Consider the following 17434-nt stretch of genomic DNA (forward strand, 5'->3'; position numbering starts at 1 on the left):
TTACTGCAAGGGAGAAGCAGGATGGTATAAAAGGGTCATGTAATAAGCAAGGGGAAATAACTCTCACTAACTCTGAGCCTTGGTGATGTGTAATATGAAGGAGATGTGAATTCCCCTTGGAGAAAATAAAGGAATGGTATGCTTTTAAAATACAGAGAGTGCTACCTTAAGCTTTTAGTGTGGAATAAAAACAGAGGCATAGTTCACATTTGTTAAGTATTAGATCTGTTTAATATATCACTTGTTCACTAGAGCAACCAGCAAGTACATTTATTTGGTAATAGACTATGATCTGTTACTGCTACGTTCCTAATGGTTCATGAAGTATAATGCCTTAAAAAGATAGCTTTAATTTATCACTTTATTAGTTCTAACTAATGGTTTGCATACTGTGTTACAACTAGTGGTTGTATTGAAATTATGTTAAAATTAAAACTATCATTTTAATTATTTTTAGTAGTTCGTGCTGTTAATTTGAGTGGTCTTTCAAAGTGCAGATAGCCTGATGCAAATACTATCAATATTGTCAAAATTCTGATTCCTAAAGAAGCAATCTGAAGGAATAAGAAAGTAATAGTAGTAAAGTAGATACTACTAAAGCACAATTCAGCAAAACTAGATAGAATTATATAGTTCAATAGTAAAAATACCTGTTAAGAAAATGATTTTCCTGTTGCAAATGCATTTCAAACCCAAACTACAACATATGGTACAACAAAGAAGGGCACATGGTGTGATCCTTGGGGTGTCCTGTGTAGGGCCAGGAGCTGCACTTTCATGATTCTTGTGGATCCCTTCCAATTCACGCATTCTACAGTTTCATATACATTATTTGTAACAGTTGTATCATTCATAATGAGGTTCTTTGTTTCTAAATTGTATGCTGACTACATGCTTTAGTTCCGTGAGGAGCAGTTAAATGCAGCTTCACTGTTTCTGACAGTCGAGCTGGTTGAATGGTTTCTGCATGACAGCAGGTAATCCCAAACCCTGGTCAGTTCAGAATTCAGTACTAGAAAATTACTTTTTTAAAGATTACAGTGGGAGAATTACATTTTCAAATCAGAAAAACAGCAATCAGTGTTTGATCAGATGAACAGCTCAACTGGCAGAGCAAGGGTAAGGTACACACTAACAGCGATTACAAAAGGTACATACTAACAGCAATTATAACAGGCAGACTGTGGCCAGTAACCCCTGAACCCAAATTAGTAGGTCCTGGAATAGTTTGTCTGAGTCCTTATTTGCAAAGTTACTACTGAAAAAAGACAGATTCACCATGTATTGAAAGGCAAAGAAATTCCTATTTCAGAATATAGCTTCATGGTTTCTTTAATCTGTACTAAATTTTCACTGAATTCTCAGGATTGGGTCCTTGATGTCTTGAATAGGTATTTGATGTCTTGATGTGACTGAAGGAAAACCTCATCAGATTAGCAGTTTGCTTCAGCTGCACAAGTGTGTAACTTGATGCCAGTCAGAGGAGTGATCCGAGGAATTTAATGATAGTCGTGGTTTAATCCAACTTAAAATGATCAGGAATTTAAAGCATACAATGCTACTTGGACTAGAGTAGATACTAAATTTACTCTTTTGGGTTAGGTTTTTTTTTTTCACTTTCTAGGTTGCCCTCTGGATTTAGCCAATAAAGACAATTACATCATCTTACACCATTACAGGCTTTCTTACTGTAGCATCATCTTGTTAGATGAAGTCTTATGATCACAACCCATGAGTAAGGCCCAGTGTTGCCACAAAGGATCCTGAGATTTTGGGGCTTTGTGTGAAATCTTCATGTATTAAGATGTATTTATACTTCATAGCATGAGAAAAAAAAAAAAAAAAAACCAAAAACCAAAAAACAAAACAAAACAAACAAACAAAAAAAACCCAAAAAACAAAAAACCAAAAAAACCAAAAACAAACAAAAAACAACCAACCAAACAAAAAAAAACAACAAAAAAAACCCCCAAACTAAACCCTGTCGATTGACACAGCTTTTCAAAACATGAACAAAGTCATTGAGACTCTCATAATCTTGTGAGTATGTCAAAAGTAGCAGCTGGAATGCAAGGTCTCAGGACCTGGACCAGGGCATGTTCCCAGTATGGTCAGAGTCCATACAGGCCAGGAGCCACTTAACTCTGAATGTGTACACCCAATTTTGGAGGGTAAGGAAGTCTGACAGTAGGAACATGGTCAGATTCCAGGGCTGCCTTGGCACCACCTCATTTACAAATCATATGCACTGCCTCCTTGACACAGTGCCTTCTTTTCACTGCCCTAGAAATTTGGGTTGAGAACAGTGCTGGGCACCAGTATGCCCAGGTCCCCAGCATGGACAAGCTGGATAGCAGAGCTAGGTCTATTACCACACATTCTACCTATTACTCAGGTACATATTAATGCAGTTGGGGACCATGAGAAAAATCTAAAAATCACAGGTTCAATGTATATGAGGAGTCACAAGCAGAAAAAGAGGGGCTATAAATGTACATATTTTTCTTATGCTTAAGTTTATGATTTGTGGGAAGTAATGCAACTGAAAACTTTTCCCACCCTAAATCTGTCATTCTGCAAACTACTTGTACTCCAGAAAATTCAGGTATAAAGAGTCTCATGTCCAAAGGTCGCAAGTCTCAAGTTTCTGTGTGAAAGTGGTTCATGCATGGAATGTGAACAGGTTAATGCAGGAAGTGATAATGTCTTAATAATTCTTTATGTTATCTTTATTTCTCTTGTTGGGAGCCAGAGTAGAAAGACCTTTCACTTGTCCCCTGCACTTATCTCTTCAGAAAGGACTTTGGGGCTGAAAGGTGAGCAGCAGAAGACTCTGACGTTGCATAATGCACACAATCTCTGACCATAAAAAGGGTGTTCTGACTGTACTGTATATTGTCTTTTCAGCTTTCTTATGCTATTGGCATAAGGCAGTAGGGGTTACAATTGGTTTCATAAAATGTTTTCTCTCTCAAAAATACTGTAGGTGTGTTCAGAGATCCCTTCTCTATTCTGCTTTCCATTTAGGCATTGGAAACTTTCTCCAGAGTATAATGATTTGCCGTGGGCAAATCAACTGACACTTGTCAGGGATTCAAAATACCAAGAGAAAGTAGTAAAGATGGCAGGGAGAATCATCTTTTTATAAGACATTAGGGATTTTTATTTTTCAAATTTCGTTTCAGAGGCTATGGCATACAGGAAGTTTCAACAACTTGTTTATTTATTTTTTTTTAATTGATCCTTTTCGTTTTAAGAACACATTTCTCAGCTCATTGGAAGAAAATTTGACGTTTTGGATTGCGACTGGATTGGAAACGTGTTCAGGCGTTTTACGGACTTTTCCTGCCGTTTATTTGGCAGGAGGGGCCGCTCTCCGTTTCCCCGAGCGCCAAGGCCCAGCCCCCAGCCCGCCCCTCACGGCAGCACCGCCCGCCCGCCCGCCCGGGGCAGCGGCTCCGGCAGCGCCAGGCCCCGCCCGCGGCTCGCCCCGCCCGGCCGCGGTGCATGCGGGGAGCGCCGCCGTGTCCCGGGCAACGCCGCCCGGCCCTGAGCGCCGAGCGGGCCGCGGGCGAGCGGAGGGCGAGTCCCGCCCGTGCCCTGAGCTGCCCCCGCTCCGGGGCTCATCATCGCCGGGTGCTCGCTGGAGGAACCCGCGCTGGGAGCGGCTCGGCCGCGGGGCACCGCGCACGGCGGGGAAGCGACGGGAACATCCTCTTCATCCTGCCGCTGCCGAGGAACCGTGCGCTGCGACCTGGCTGAGGCTTGCTTGCTGAAGGGCATGTACTTCATGTTATCGATGAAAGCAAACGTTGCCTTCTTGAGGTTTTTATGAAAACAGGTAGCCAGGCAAAGTGAGATACCTCAGTGTGTGCCCTCCAAGAGTGAAAAGCCAGCAGGTGAAGGCACCGTGTTAGACAGGAAAATATTGGTGGAGAAAGACTTTGGAACCCGGGCTTCCTTAATGCTAGCTTTTAAAACCCGTTTTAATTGAAATGGCTTCATAACTGTAGCTATGTTGATCTTAGAATGCAGGAGGGAAGCTTCAAAGCAAGATTAAATACCTTTCATTAGACTAACTACTATGGTTTGGCCTATAAAGACTAACTTTATGAGTTGTCTCAAACATGAGTTAGCTGACAGTGGAAAGATACTATTCTAGAAGTAGTTTTTATTATTATTATAATTTAGTTTTAATGATAAATACCTTTAAAACAATTTTCATAACTGATACAAGTATAAACAAAATATAAATCCATGAAAGGGTGCCATTTCATATTGTTTATAGGTGAGTCCTAGTTTTTATGACTAATCAAACTACTGCTGTTTATATTTTGCATTTTAAAATATTTATATAAAACCACCAAGATAACATTTGGCATGATACATGTTTCACAGAAAAATGATGCAAAATGTGCATCCAGCTCCTGAGAATAATGAAGATGATCTCTATTCTGGCTACAATGATTATAATCCCATGTTTGACACAGAGGTAAAATATTTGCTGTTTCCCACCTTTCCTATACATAGGATTTTAACTTAGAATTATAAGACAAGAGTTTATGAGTACAATAATGTACAAGTTTACAACTTCTTTGAAGTGAAATTTACTTTATTTAGCAAGAAACATCAGGTTCTCAGGATCTTCTTGAATAGTTAATTCTTTGGTAGCTTTCTATTCCAACTAAGCACTTGTGAAGATCTCAACAAATCTAAGATGCTGTAATGGTTAGCATTTTTGAAGTATAAAATCATAATTATTTGTAGGCACATTCAGCCTGGTGTTTCCCAGGCTGTGTGCAGCAGCAAGTTTTCTGACAAAAGAGGCTCCTGAGTGGTCAGTAGGTCATTGGTTTCCTACTGTGCTGCTGCTGGAGGGGCTTGCAGTAAAAAATGGAATCCTGCAGGTCTCTCTGCAACTGGGTAGAGCATCTGGGATGTCTTAAAGTAGCCCTGCAGACCACTTTTGGGTAACTGCTGGTTTGGTGGATATTGGGACACTCCAGTGATGTGATTTGGTCCAAACCCACTAGCAAGACTTGGCATCTTGTGTGAAATCCCAGTACCCAGTTAATGGGAGTTGCTGCAGAACCTGAGGGACATGAGATGTTTTAATGTCTTGCCTTGCAGTTGTTAATGTCCAAATTCAGAAAGAGTCTAAGTATTTGATAAGAGCATTTGGATGCAAAAAGAAATTCATGTTATATTTCATGACTTTAGCTCTCTTTCCTCTGTGTTTTTGGAAAATAACAAATTTTTACATTTCCTAATCTAAATACCAAGAAAGATAGACAAATAATATAACTGTAATTTATTGTCAGTAAGCCCTGTTTTCAGTTATCTTCAAGTATTTTGTGAAGAACTTTTGATTTTTTACCAATCTGCTTTCAGTAGTCTGAAGGTTGTGGAATTATGAGTTGGGTGTTGTGGTTTTAAAAGGGTTAATGTTTTTATCTTTTCTAGGATTTAGAAAATGATGTAGCTTTTCAACAGGCAGCAAGAACAAGTCATGGAAGAAGACCCCCTGTAAGTACCTTTTAAAACACTGAGCATTAATGTAGATCTTAGTATGTAGAAACACTAATAATTGACACATACAGGTTTTAATTGGTGGGGTTTTTTTGTTTGGTTCTTTTTTTTTCCCACCCAGGTGACAGCCAAAATTCCTGCTACATCAAGTCCAAGACCTCTAGCTACTGGATTTGGGGCAGGTTTTTGTTCTGTTATATCCTTAATGAAAATGTCGTTTACAAAATATAAATGTACCATTTAATTCCATGCACAAAGTGAGCCCTTCTAAATTAAGAATTTCATTCCAGTGAACTGCATCTGTTCATTGGTTATAATTCACAATTTCTGCACTTGGTCAAGGTTACTGGTTGTTTTTATTTTCTCCTGAACCATGCTGCAAATCTTCTGTGCTATATAAGACATTAGAGTGCAGGGTATTAATTGGGTTCACTTGCAGGGGAAATTGAATAGGTTGTTATTTGAGCTCGGGAAAGTTTTCTGGAAGTTAAGGTGAAATCAAGTTCTTGAAGAATACAGGCTCTGAAGCATCTCTAGTTGAATCAGAAAAAGTTGGTTGTGTTCTTTGGTATACTTAGATGTATTGATAAAATAAATCTGCATGAAAACATAATTTAACAGATTAATACAGTGACAGATTATATCAGCTCTACAGAGAATTTTACTGAATTATTTTGTGTAAATTACTTGTTCAATTTCAAGCAAGCAATTTCAATAATTTAATAATGGAAAGTATGCTGCCTCAGATAATTTTCTGTGTACTTCTTTTTAAAAGAGCTGACAGCAGTATCCAAATACATAGAAAACCTTTGTTGTGAATTTGTGCTAACTGAAATATTCAACATCATTAAGTCTGCCAGGAACTGGCAGTATATTGCATGTGAGTAACATAAATGGGAACTTTGCTATAAACTTATGTGAGAGTTTGCTCAACTTTTAAAATTTAGTGTTTAGAAGACAGTATGTAGGCTTCTTGTGCTTTGTGAATGACAATTTCAAACAACTTACTTATTTTTGTAGTCAAAGGCAACTTTAACTTCATCTATGGGGAGACCTATGACAGGAACTATACAGGTAAAAGTTCCAATATTTGCATTTTATATTCATTTGGAACAATGAATTTTTTTGATAAGTGTTAGATACAAGTATTTAGAAGTTCATTGAATTAATACAAATTATTACACTTTTAATTTGTCCTTTTTTGAACATAGTACTGTCAGAAAGCATGAGGGTAGTGATGTGTGTTTTATTTGAGCACAGATTTGGAAGCAATAACTGTGTAGTAGTTTCTGATGCTGACTGACATGCAATGAACAATTTGTCATTAAAATAATATGTTTATATGGAATATATAAAAATTATGTCTGTATTGTCTACAACATAACTTTTAGTGAGAATATTTTAATATATCTTCTTTATTTGAGGATGGGATTTCTCGACCAATGACAGCAGTGCAAGCTGCAGGTTACACTAAAGCAGCTGTGAGAGGTATGGTTTGTAGAAATCACCAGCTGCCACAGAGAGATGTTATTTTACAGTTTTCAGTACTCTGTTAATTTTTCAGGTTCTTCATTTGATCCTCTTGGCCAAGCAAGAGGTCCTGCTTCGCCTCTGGAAAAGAAAACTTCTGATAGGTTTGTTCAGTTCTGCATTACATTCTTTCAAAGCATTAACAGCCACAAAAAACCAGCCATGCATAGAGTTTAAAAACATCCAGGCAGTTACAAAAACCTTGAGGGGCCAAACTCTGAACCTGGTGGAATAATGCCACAAACATTTGTGCATGTGTTTGGCTGACTTTCAGGAGCATCTGATTTCAGTAATTTCTAGTTCTGACTCGCTTAGAAATTTGGGTGTAGCTGTTGCCATACAAATGAGCTGAAACTTGCAGGCTGGTGCCAACTTGGGGAGTTCGCTCAGAAAATCCTTGAGTTTTCCAATACCAAAGTTCTGTTCCCCAAATAGCTAAACAGGAATAGGGAATCCTACTGAAATGTTTGGTTATTTAGCAGTGGAAAGAGTCTAGAAGAACCACAAGTTTTTGTTATAATCTGCATTTGCAGATAACAAGCAGTGCTTTAGAATTATGTATGCAAATAAAGGTTCAATTAATTGCTTTTAATATGATATTTCATTTCATTAGTGTTTGATATAAAAGCTCATCTGTTGTTTTCTAGTTACTTCTGAACAAATTTGATTTGTGAAATTTGCCTATCTGTACTGTTCTTGTAAGAGGATTTATGTTTTCTTAGGTCTCTGTTCTCAAATTAAGGTGTGAATGTGATATCTTTGGACTATCTTCTCTAGGCGTAGTTTCACACAATACTTTCTTTGATGAGAAAACCAGTTAGTTGTGACATGTGATATGTCATTGTGTTGTTTTATTGAGAATATAATGTGTAAAAGCTTAGTGTTTGCAGTTGCATTACTTTAGTGTTAATCCTTTTATTGTTATTTTTATTTTAGTTTAGAAGAGAAGATGAGACAGTTGGAAAAAAAAGTGAATGAACTGGTTGAAGAAAGCTGTGTTGCCAATAGCTGTGGAGACTTGAAATTGGTAGTTTTTCTGACTTTCACTTCATTTCTGCTGTAATTTGTATAGATAGATGTTTTGAAATGGCTTGCAGTCAAATGTTTAAAATTATTAAAATAATTTTAGTTCTAAATTTATTATGCTCTTCTAGTCTAGTGATACCTTGCTTTGCTGAAAAAAAAAGTAGGAGCTGTATTTCTGACATATATATTTAAGATTTGAGTGTTACAAAAATTCCCTTCTGCCTGTGTCCATTGACCTCTTCAGATGGGTCTGATGGATTAGTTGTACTGGCACAGTTCTGGCCAAGGCTATCTAGCATTTGATGGTTCCTATGTATGATCAAAGGTTACCATGGATAAGGAACTATTTCCAATGGAGAGTTTGAATGTATTTGTTCTGTTATAGAGGATGTTAGAGCATTGTTGTGCTGCTGAGTAGTGGCTAATTAACCAATCTATTTTGTTAGTTTTTCCGGAGCCTCTTGCGTATATGCTCAAGAATGTATGCTCTTGATGTCAAAGGGATTGTTTCTTATGTAAATTGTATCAGACAACTCCAAGGATATTGGATGTCCCATAGGATGTTTGTTTCTGCCAAGTCCAGCAGAATATCCATTTTCCTGCAAAAGTCATCAAAGTTGTGAACTCATTATCTGAAAAATAGCCAAGTTGGACCTCCTATCATAAGGACTAGGAATCAAGCTATATCTTGAAGTGCTTCTTCCACCACTGCCTCCAAATAGCCACCTTGAGTAGTAACTGTTACTTTCTTAATAATTGTATCCTTGTGGAGGCACACGGGACTGCTAATGGCACTTGCTACACCCAAAGGTGTTACTTGTACAAAGGATATTGACACCAGTCTGCAGAGAATCATAATTGGGTACATAATTACACAGCTAAGCAGACTTAGATAACTGTATGTGTGCTTAGTGCTAATTAAAACCTCTCAGCGAGCTATAGTGCTTTTTTCAGGCAGTTGGTGCAGTCTGTAAGCCAAAGAAAATAAAATAGACATGAGTGTATTCTCTTCATACTTGTTTTGAATGTATTTTCATCACCATGAGTCTGTAAGATTCAAGGCACTGTTAAATTCTAGTATTTTGTTTAAGGCTCTGGAGAAAGCAAAAGAGGCTGGAAGACAGGAAAGAGAATTGTTGAGACAACGTGAACAAATCGCTCCTCCAGAAAGTATCAACTTAGACCTCACTTACACAGTAAGTGCTTAGAAATCTTCAGTGACTGGAATGTTGCTAAAAAACCACCTGAGGAGAAATGTCAGTGTTTCCTGAAGTGTGTGTGTCTGTGTTGTAATGCTCCTGGCAGTGTACAGAGGGGATCCATTCATGTCATCGAGTCCGTTTCCATGCAATCTCAAATGCCAGAGAAACCACATAGTCTACGTTAAGTGGAACAGAATTTCCATGAATATGTATTTCATTTATTTATTCACATGTAAAACCTGCATATCAAAATACAGCAGATGCAGACCCTGTATTTCAGAAATAAATAGCCTAGAGAGTGTAATATGCCAAGAGGAGAAAACAAAACAAGAAAGATAAGATGCTGCCTTTAAATTGAACTATTAAGTGACCGAGAATGTGTTACATTAAATAGGATATAGTAATATTTCTGAATCTAAAGGTAGGTATCCAGATTTACACTATGGTTTTCAAATAGTAAACTTTTTTTTTTAAAAGCGTACAATATGCATAAAAAAGCTTGAGAGATATTTAAATTCCTACTCCAAGTAGTGCTGTAGAGACAATTATTAACAATTAATATATTGAATTAGGCAGACCTGGTAATTTATTTTACCATGAAGGTCAGAGTAAAGCTGTGGAAAAAATGCAGAGCTATTTTATCTGACACCAACAGAACTTCTGTTGTGAAACAGCAGTTTGGAAAAATTCTCCCCTTCTAAACTGTGTGACCACAGGCAATAAGACCATTTTCCACATGTTGGGAGTCATAAATTACACAGTTTCTGAGAATTATCTTGTATAAATATCTTTTAATAACCTTGCATTATAGCACTGTGTTTACTTAGGTCTAAGGCCCATGTAGCATAACTTTGAATGCTAGTAATTTATGTACAAAAATAAAAGAATTGTCTAGAATAAGTAGCTTTTAAACTTGTTTCCTCTATATCGATTTGCAAGAACAAAGGAACATTAAAGATGGGAAGCTTACAAGTGGTAAAGACAATAGTTCCAAGGTAAAATTAACTTGAAATCTGTAATTCCAATTTTTATAGGTTCTCCTCAATCTGGCCAGTCAGTATGTTGCTAATGAAATGTATGCTGAAGCACTGACTACTTACCAAGTTATAGTGAAGAATAAGATGTTCAGCAATGGAGGTAGGTTGTATCCCAAAGTGAATTAAAACTGGTAGTCAGGCATTCAAAGTGAGGACTGCATCTGCATGGTGCTGAAACTCAGAGAACTCACCTCTCATGTCTGCCACTCAGAGCAGATGACAGATATTCATAATCTTTGACTTGGAGAGCCAAACCATATTAAATTATACTGACTCATGAAGTCTGTTCTTTCCACAGACTTAGCTAAACATAAAAACAAATACATAATTTTTCTCATGTCACACATGCTATGTGGTCTTCTCTTTTACAATTTTTTTTCTCTTTTGACTTGGCCTTTCCCTCCTGAAAGGCCAAGTCAAAAGAGACTTGGCCTTTTAGTATTTTGCATATCTCTGAGACTCCTACAGTGGGTTTCTTTTTTTTTTTTTTCAGAGATGCTTATTTGCAGTTTCTTCCTGGAGAGCACTATAAATAATTTCCACTTCATCCCTCTATTCAAAATCAGACTACATCTTACATGATAGTTCTATTCTAGGTTTCATCACTACTTCATCTTCTCTCTCATCTTCTCTTGAGTTAAATTCACAGAAGACAGTTCTGTGCAGTGCAGCTTTAAAGGGACATTGCTATCCTATAATGAAGACAAATTTATTAAGGTGATGTTCTACTCTGTCACTTTGAAACACTTTTAAAATGTTGTAACTCATTGACTCCTTTTGATAGGTATACTGAAGGTAAATATGGGAAATATTTATTTAAAACAACGGAACTATTCCAAAGCTATCAAATTCTACCGTATGGCTCTAGACCAGATTACTAGTTCCCACAAACAGATGAGGTGAGTTTCTTCTAGGAGGCATGCTTATGAAATACAAGTTTTCAATACAGTATGATTTAGTAGTTAAAAATATAACCTAAACATGATTTCTTACTTAGGATAAAAATAATGGAAAATATTGGAGTTGCATTTATTAAAACTGGCCAATACGTTGATGCCATTTCTTCATTTGAAGAAATAATGAGCATATCCCCAAACCTGAAGGCAGGCTTCAACCTGATCCTATGTTACTTTGCTATTGGAAATGGTGAGCAAATGAAGAAAGCCTTCAAAAACCTCATCGAAGTTCCCTTGGAAGTGGATTATGAAGACAAATACATTTCATTAAATGTAAGTTTGAAAACTTAAACTGTGTCTTTATATAGTAAATCTGGAGAAAGAAGGAGAGATACTGATTGCTTGGACTGTACTGAATATGGAAATTGATTAGTATCTGAAAGAACTTTTTTACCAGCATGCATTTAGTGTGGCAGTACTGCTCAGATGTGTAAAATAATGAGAGAACATTTAAATCTCTATTTCCTCAAAAGAGATGATGTACATAAAACCCACACCACAAGATTGTCTTCGTAATGATTTTGTTGAAATTCACTTGGGCTTCCTTACATAGCTCACTTACTGCTTTACTAATAAAGCCTCTTATCTGGCCCTATTCTCAAGCAGTGCAAGATAGCTCAGGAGCCCAGCCCTCAGGGGGACAGGGTGCCCGGAACCAAGCTAGCTTGAGGCCGATGGCCGCGGGCCAGCCGCCTTAGCAAGCTCAGTAGTGATCAGCTCTATAGTGGTATTAGCTCTCTTAGGATTTCAGCTCTTGCTTGCTAGGTAGATTGCCCTTGGCTGAAGCTGCAGCAGACGGCGAGAGAGAGAGAAGGAGAGGCGCTGGCTGGTTCCACAGAGATGGCTTTATTGGGGAAGTCTGCGAAGGGTGCCAGCGACAGCTCTTCTTCTGTCAAATGGGATAAAGGGTGCCCCTTTTATAGGGTTTGGGGGGATCCAGATTTGACCAATAGTAAGGGTTTAGGTATAGTGACCTATAGGGTTACAGAGACAGACAGGAGCTCCTGTTGCTGTCTCAGCATTCCTATTGTTCAATTCTCCATGGAGCTTTACCTAAGTCTGTGGGGTTTACTACACTTTACCATCTTCATTTATATAAAATTTTAATAAAATATTTATAAGGTAAATAAAGGGAGCTAAATAATAAGTGGATTAATGCAAGTTTCCTCAAGTGAGTGTTAATAAAACTTGTAATATTGTAATGTTATTTTACAGAAGAAAACTATAGTGACATTTACAGATGTTTATTTTAGTTTATTAGACTTTGCTGGAAACTGGACTTCCTTTGACTTTCCATGATGCTGAAGAGAGGAAAAAATAGTTAATAGGTTTAGGGTCACTCTTAGAAAAATCCACTGTAGAAAGATCAAAGCTTTTATCTTCTAGCAGTCTTTTTTTCAGTGATGCAAATCTTTCAGTCCTAAATATCAAATACATAACTAATCTTCAAACTGTTTGCAGCCTAAGAGTAGCTGTTGTTTCTTATTGTCATAGCATAAGGAAATAAAATTTAACATACAAAGAATACAGATATATTTATTGATATATATGTATAGATTTTAATACATTTTATATAATTTCCTTTATTAGAAATTATATAAGAGTAAGGATCATTAAGCCTTTGAATTAATTGAGGACTATGTAAGATCATTCATTGGAAGAAAGCCTTGAGACGGCAAAAGTTATTTCTAAGGGTAGGCAAGCTATGGTTTTAACAGACATTACAAGTTCTCTATTTTTTTTATTAAGAGGTCAGAGAAAAGATCACAATTTCCTTCTGGTCTTTGTTTTGCATAAATCTATGATCTGTCCCTAATAAACAAGGAAGGTGTGGCTACCTAACATACCCTGCATAACTTCTTTTAGAGCTAACAGAGATGTGTGATAGAAGCCAAAAGATGATCATACAAGTTATTGTAACAAGGAGGTAGTACAAGTCCTTATCTGCTGAATACCACAGCAGTTCAGGAAATGCTTATTTTTAAGCATGAGAATATTGTCAGTGTGATCTGCAGCCTTTCTGGTCTGATATACATGACAGGAACTACATCTGTTAAGAACCTTAATGTGAACTGTGACAGCACACATGAGCAGAAAAACAGTATTGAAGCAGTTGTAATGCCAAATTTCAGAGTACATGGTTAGAAAACTACTTTGAACTGAAGCTAGCTTTTGCAAATGTGGAAAGTAAGTGACATTATAGACTATTTATTTTACATCAATTTGTGTTTGCCGTCATATTGTCTATAACATAAATAAAATGTTTGTATACTGATATAATTTACAGTTGTTTTGTCCCCCTCCAGGATGATCTACATACAAATCTACTGATTGAAGCCATTAAAAATGACAGTTTAAGGCAAATAGAACGTGAGAGGTAATGGTGGACTCTGTTCTTTCTTGACTGTGGTGCCTTGAATTTAGCTCCTGGAAGGATTATCAGTCTTGTCACCTGTCCACAGCTCTTGTTACAAAAGTGTTCTCCCAATTCTTAGGAAAGAACATGCTCAGAAGAGCCAGTTGGATCACTCAGTTCAGTGTACTGCCGTAGAGTATCTATCCCACATGTTACAGGGTACAGCACTTAAAACTTGCAGCTTTTGAGATTTTTAAAAAATACATCTAGTGTGCAGTGAAAGGCAAACAGAAAAAACTAAGAGCTTAATCACGATACAGGGGAGCAGTGCTAACAGAGAACTGGTAGCATTGACTTCTGAGATTTGTACTGATTGCAGGAAGAAGCCAAAAGACATTTTGGTTTGTTTTTTTTTTTTTTTTTCCCTATACATGTTTTTGAAATTATGATATAGAATTGTATGCACATTTGGGTTGGAAGGGACTTCAGAGATGATTTGGTTCCAGCCCCCCTGCCATGGGCAGGGACACTTCCCACTAGATGAGGTTGCTCAGAGCCCCATCCAACCTGGCCTTGAACACTTCCAAGAATGGGACATCCACAGCTTCTCTGGGCAGCCTGTTCCAGTGCCTCACCACCCTGACAGTGAAGAACTTATTTCATATTTTGTGTTGTGTTTTTGTGGTTTTTTTTCCTTTAGGAAGTCCTTGGCAGAGGAATACATCATGACAGCTGCTAAACTCATTGCACCAGCAATCGAGACATCTTTTGCAGTAGGCTATGACTGGTAAGAGTCAAGTGGGGCTTCTTTTTGTCTAAACTGTGTCAACTCTTGTGCTGGTTATGAACCAATTCAGAGATGGAAGCAGCCTGGGAAAAACAATTCTCTGTGCATCTCAAACAGCAACCAGGCTATTTTCAGTTTGCCTCCTAACACAACAAAGCATTAGAGCGTGTTCGGTCTTTAAAAGTAATTTATCATCAAATGCCATCTCTTAATTACACATTTGGTGGTGTTCTGAACTCACACAAAAAGTTCCAATTCAAAATTGACAAGCTTTTAAAAGTCTCAGCAGACAAATGCTATATGGAAGGCAGTGATTCCTAGTCTTAAAGGTTGGGGATGGCATAATGAAGACTTGGAGTGCTTAAGAATTTTGATCACTCCATAGAGTCGTTATATAAACTACTGGAATCTAAATTTTAAGAAAGATTTGTTTGAATTTCATTTATGAACTTAATGTTTTTAAATATAAACTTAATCTACCATTTCTTAAAACACTTACGTAAATGTACACAGTGATAGGCTGCTGACACAGTTCCTCATTTGGACTTTATTTTTCAATGTACAGCTTAGCTTTTGCTTTCTGTGATATTTTCTACAGCAGAATACTCTTTTCTTTAAAACAAATTCAATTAGACACACTTCCTATAATGACAGTATAAAAATTGCTAGCATAAGTTTTTCAAAATTTATTTTTAGTTTTTTATTATAAGGGCTTCCTTTAATATTTTTTGTATTTTAATAGCATTGGAGAATAATAGTATGCATGCAAATTAATGTTGTGTATTGCAGGCACAATATTACTAACATATATGTTAGTGTTTGGGCAGTGAATAATGTTTGATGGGAAAAGAGGACTGTCCTTGACCTGAGGTTTATGGCCTGTTAGGATTATTCTGAAATTTTGCAGGTCCTATAATTATAATTCACTAGGAAAGCTGTTTACACTAGCAGGAAACAATCTTCTCACACAGACATGTATTGTCTGCTAGAGACCACAAGGTGGTGTTTGATGTTTTAATAATAATATTTATAATCTTAAGATTTCTCTACTTCTGCCATTCTGAATTATCAGGATTTAAATAATACGTCTTGTGAAAAAAATAGGTTGTTGTTTTCTAATTTGTTAGCATGAGCAAGTCAGATTTGTTTGCTCTGTATCTTGTTTTTTGTTCAGAAAAGCTGGAAAAGGTTGTCAGATACTCAGTTTTCTTAGTGCTATCCACAGAATACTTGTCATGGACTAACACATTCTCAAATGTGTTCTGGCTAATTGAACAGCTTTTGCTGAAATCTGTGGGATTGTTTTTTGGGTATCAGGACAGATTTACTCTTTGTTATTTTAAGCTGAGGTATTCAAGCCCAATGAAGAAGTTTAACTGGCAGCTTAAGTTTAGTTTTTCTGATTATTATCTTTATTATGGGTCCTCTGAGTATTAAATGTACTTTCAATCAAATTCATTTTATTTAGAGAAGTAAAGTAGGGACAAGTACTCTTCAGAGTTCATAACTTCTTACTTAAAATGTGACATATTATTGGGACTATTCTGTCATATTTCATAAAGAACAGTTGGATGGTTAGACCTCATTGCATTTTAAATGCTTTTTTGATGTTGCAAAGACATCTGTTTTGCAAGAAGAAATTACCAATTTTTATTACAACTTTTTCTCTAACATAAAAGGCATTTGTCTAAAGACTGTCCATGTGCCAAACCAATTATAACACCAGGCAGTTTGTTGTATTAAACTTCTGCTGGCAAAATAGCCAATTACTAAAAGGAAAGAAGGTGGCTTTCCACCAGTTAAAAAAATAGTGGAAGGTGTTAAGGAAGCATCCCAGAAGTTGTTCATTTACTGTGCCTATTTTCCAAATGTTTGAGATAACAGGGTATACATACAATAAATAAAGGTCTTACTTAAATGATCAGGCAGCTGAAAGCAGATCACACCAAACCATGGAAGGTGGTGGCTGTGAGTGAACATCCAAACTGTCTGCTGCCTTCTGTTCTGCACTCTTTTTGCAGAAAACCCTAAGCCACAACTTACTGGGGAATGGCCAGAGAGAGACTTATTATTATGACTTGATTAGTGTTATGATGTAGCTCAGGGACACAGTCTGTAGTCTCTGGCTTTGTTCACTAGTATTTTTTATAGGTTAGGTAATATATGCATCAGGAGATGAAATTTGAAAAAAACACATTATAACTACATTATGGAATGTAGCCAAAGAAAATGGCTTGAAAAATAATTTTTGTCAGTTTTTGACATCAAGTATTGCTCAGTGATAGAAAATAAAGTGATATTTAGGCAGCTGACTCAAAAGAAACAAGAGTTAGCAGAGATACTGTAATTAGGGTAGGTTATAGGACTGAAATATTCTTACAGGTATTTTTAATCAGAGTGCTCTTTGCCACTGTGAAGAAAGATTACCTAAGAAAATTCAGTTTGGAAAGCAAATTAGCTGAAAAAAATGTAACTTGGAGGTATTTGCATAGATGCATTTTATTTATCTTCATGGCTTGCTTTCTGTTGCAGGTGTGTTGATGCAGTGAAAGCTTCCCACTATGTGGAATTAGCCAATGACCTGGAAATAAATAAAGCCACTACTTACTTGAGGCAACAGAATTTTAACCAGGTATAGTAACTTCTCACATTAGTACTTTTCAATACTGTATTTGCCCTTTAGTACTTTTCAATACTGTATATACCTTTGTTAGCCACAGCATATTTTTTGGCAAGAGAAAGTGTGATTTATGTAAATAATTATTATTTTGATGCTGATCAGTAAAATAACTTTATAAAAACACTGGCAAGAGACAAATTTTATCTAAATGAAATTTCTGCCATGGAAGTTAGAGTGAATAAAGTGCATTTCAAAATCAAAACACCCAAGTGTAGTTTTCTTCACTGGGTGTCCCAGCTGTCATTGCAGTTAATGGAACTCAGGTCAGTACAGTCAATAGAGACTAGAAGGTCTTTGCTAATCAGCCTGGGGGTGTTTTCATTAATATCAG

At 36.8% G+C, this 17434-nt stretch overlaps 1 protein-coding gene across 5 annotated transcripts in view; it reads left to right on the plus strand.

The window, feature by feature from the left end:
• Positions 1-17434, plus strand: part of IFT88 (intraflagellar transport 88) — a 127587-nt gene that overhangs the window by 80275 nt on the left and 29878 nt on the right. The window contains exons 1-15 of one of the 5 annotated variants that reach the window (XM_066544790.1): positions 3578-3779; positions 4399-4492; positions 5464-5526; positions 5651-5707; positions 6550-6603; positions 6954-7017; positions 7094-7163; positions 7996-8086; positions 9177-9281; positions 10322-10424; positions 11109-11223; positions 11322-11553; positions 13587-13657; positions 14337-14423; positions 16956-17055. In XM_066544790.1, coding sequence (XP_066400887.1) covers positions 4403-4492; positions 5464-5526; positions 5651-5707; positions 6550-6603; positions 6954-7017; positions 7094-7163; positions 7996-8086; positions 9177-9281; positions 10322-10424; positions 11109-11223; positions 11322-11553; positions 13587-13657; positions 14337-14423; positions 16956-17055 — 1302 coding nt within the window. In that variant the 5' untranslated portion in view covers positions 3578-3779; positions 4399-4402. Of the gene's footprint in view, positions 1-3577; positions 3780-4398; positions 4493-5463; positions 5527-5650; positions 5712-6549; positions 6604-6953; positions 7018-7093; positions 7164-7995; positions 8087-9176; positions 9282-10321; positions 10425-11108; positions 11224-11321; positions 11554-13586; positions 13658-14336; positions 14424-16955; positions 17056-17434 lie in introns of those variants that run through there. The other 4 variants (XM_066544791.1, XM_066544793.1, XM_066544792.1 and 1 more) reach the window with 4 other exon arrangements.

Source organism: Molothrus aeneus, chromosome 2, assembly GCF_037042795.1.
Source record: "Molothrus aeneus isolate 106 chromosome 2, BPBGC_Maene_1.0, whole genome shotgun sequence".
Classification (NCBI taxonomy): domain Eukaryota; kingdom Metazoa; phylum Chordata; class Aves; order Passeriformes; family Icteridae; genus Molothrus; species Molothrus aeneus.